This window comes from Oryx dammah, unplaced genomic scaffold (assembly GCF_014754425.2).
Source record: "Oryx dammah isolate SB20612 unplaced genomic scaffold, SCBI_Odam_1.1 HiC_scaffold_2375, whole genome shotgun sequence".
Classification (NCBI taxonomy): domain Eukaryota; kingdom Metazoa; phylum Chordata; class Mammalia; order Artiodactyla; family Bovidae; genus Oryx; species Oryx dammah.
Genome location: NW_024072455.1, coordinates 3,474 through 5,391, shown reverse-complemented (window position 1 = coordinate 5,391; position 1,918 = coordinate 3,474). Strand labels below are relative to the sequence as shown.

General features: G+C 43.7%; 1 gene segment (V, D, J or C); it reads right to left on the bottom strand.

Annotated features, from left to right (window-relative positions):
* Nucleotides 1-820: 820 nt before the first annotated feature.
* Nucleotides 821-1,710, bottom strand: LOC120859689. The segment is given in 2 exon segments: nt 821-1,164; nt 1,577-1,710. Coding segments are annotated over 2 exon segments (396 nt in total).
* Between the last annotated feature and the right edge of the window lie 208 nt (nt 1,711-1,918).

Genomic DNA, 1,918 nt, shown 5'->3' with positions numbered 1-1,918 from the left:
GTAGCATCAAAACTGTATCAAGAAAACTATTCTTACCAGGAAGAAGAATACAATGGATGGAAAACTGTTATATATGTGATAATAAACAGAAGTATCCACTTTCAAGAAACAATATTTTAGGGGCTGATAGCAGAAAACATGTATCTCTCACTTGTCAGGGGAAAGATTCTGACTTTTGGATAAATTTCCATCTCTTTAATGGAGAAACTGGTTAGAAACCATGCAAATCATAAATGGCAGAATCAGATTCACATCTTTGTCTCTTTTACTCCCAATACTGAGATCTTTGTGTCTATTATTACATAACGTTTTCACTCAGTTTTAAAGTGAAAAGTTTCATGGAAACAGTCCTAAATCCTTTTTACTTCTAATGTCTGGTGAATCTACTGTTTCCTATACAGGAATTAGAGAAATACTAAAATCATCTCATGCATCTTAAAGCCCCACCTAGGTCTTGAGGAGGCTGCACATATAACAGACGAGCCCTTCTAATACTGAGAAGTCCTTCTTCATCCTCCAGAGGTGACCTGGTAAAATTAGAATTTGAAGGGTCTTTAGGCTCATCAGTCTAAATCCTTTGTTTAAACTGAGGAAACTGAAGGCCACTACACCAATGATATGGCTAAAGACACAGCCAGGATGGGCAGGGCTGAATTTGGCATTTCAGCTTCCCATTCTAAATCCCATGCTCTTTACTATAGTCTGACACGCTACTGAAAACTCAGGAATTTGAGAGGAGCTCCCTTTCATGTTGCTAGCCGTTTGCAGACTCTCCTTTGTGGGAAGACAAAACCACCAACTCTGCACACTGTCACGGCTTCTAAGAGAGCTCCAGCAGGTTTGCGCTGGGGCTGCAGGTGCCGGCTGAGCACTGTGTGTCTGGAGCACAGAGGAAAGTAGCAGTGTCCTCAGCCTGGGAAGCCGTGATGGACAAGGAGCTGCTTTTGATGGAGCTGTCAAGTGTGAAGTGCAGTCTTCCACTATGCTTCTGTCTCTCATTTGAATGCATTAAAATCAGGTGAACAAAGCCTCGCCTTGAATCCTGTCTGTACCACTGTAAGGCAGTTAAAGTAATACTTTTATAGCTACAGTTCATGGTGACATTTTCACCCTCCTGGATGCTCAGGGTCTGCAGATTCTGTTCTCCTTGCTGGCTATTCACCTCTAGGCAGAAACACAAGGACAGAGGCCAGGAGTCAGTCACTGCATTTTCACTCACTAATGTCTGCATTTCCTTCCATAATTTGAGGGTACATTTCCCAATTAACAGGCTTTCCTGGTGGCACAGTTGTAAAGAATCTGCCTGCAATGCAGGAGATGCGGCTTTGATCCCTGGGTCAGGAAGATCTCCTGGAGAAGGGAATGGCAACTCACTCCAGTATTCTAGCCTGGAAAATTCCGTGGACTGAGGAGCCTGGTGGGCTACAGTCCATTAGGTCGCAAAGAGTTAGACAGGACTGAGCAACTAACACTTTCACTTTTCACTTTTCCCAATTAAAGAAAAGATTTTGCCCCTCAGTCTTGTGAGCTCTGAACTTTGGTCACCCTCTTCCCATCACCAAGAGCCCCAACTCACTGGCCAGCTGAAGCCACAGAATCACCAAAGACAGGGCCAGAAGCTTCTCCATTCTTCTTCTTTAGGAGGATCACGGAAGATGCAGCTCTCGCCCTGAAATAAAGCCAGGTTTCTCAGTCTAGCTCTTTTTTTTTTTTTTTTTTTTTTTGAGTATACTCATCCAGTCCCTCTGAGACCCAGAGAGAGTCTCAGGTTTCTTACCCAGCCAATCAAAGGAAGCTTGATCTTTTGCTTTCAGTACAAACATGTTCATTTCAAACAAAGGGAGTCTGAGGAGAGAGGCACTGCCCTCTTGTAGGGGCAACATCATCCTGCTGAGAGAACCACCTGAGGAAGATGAAG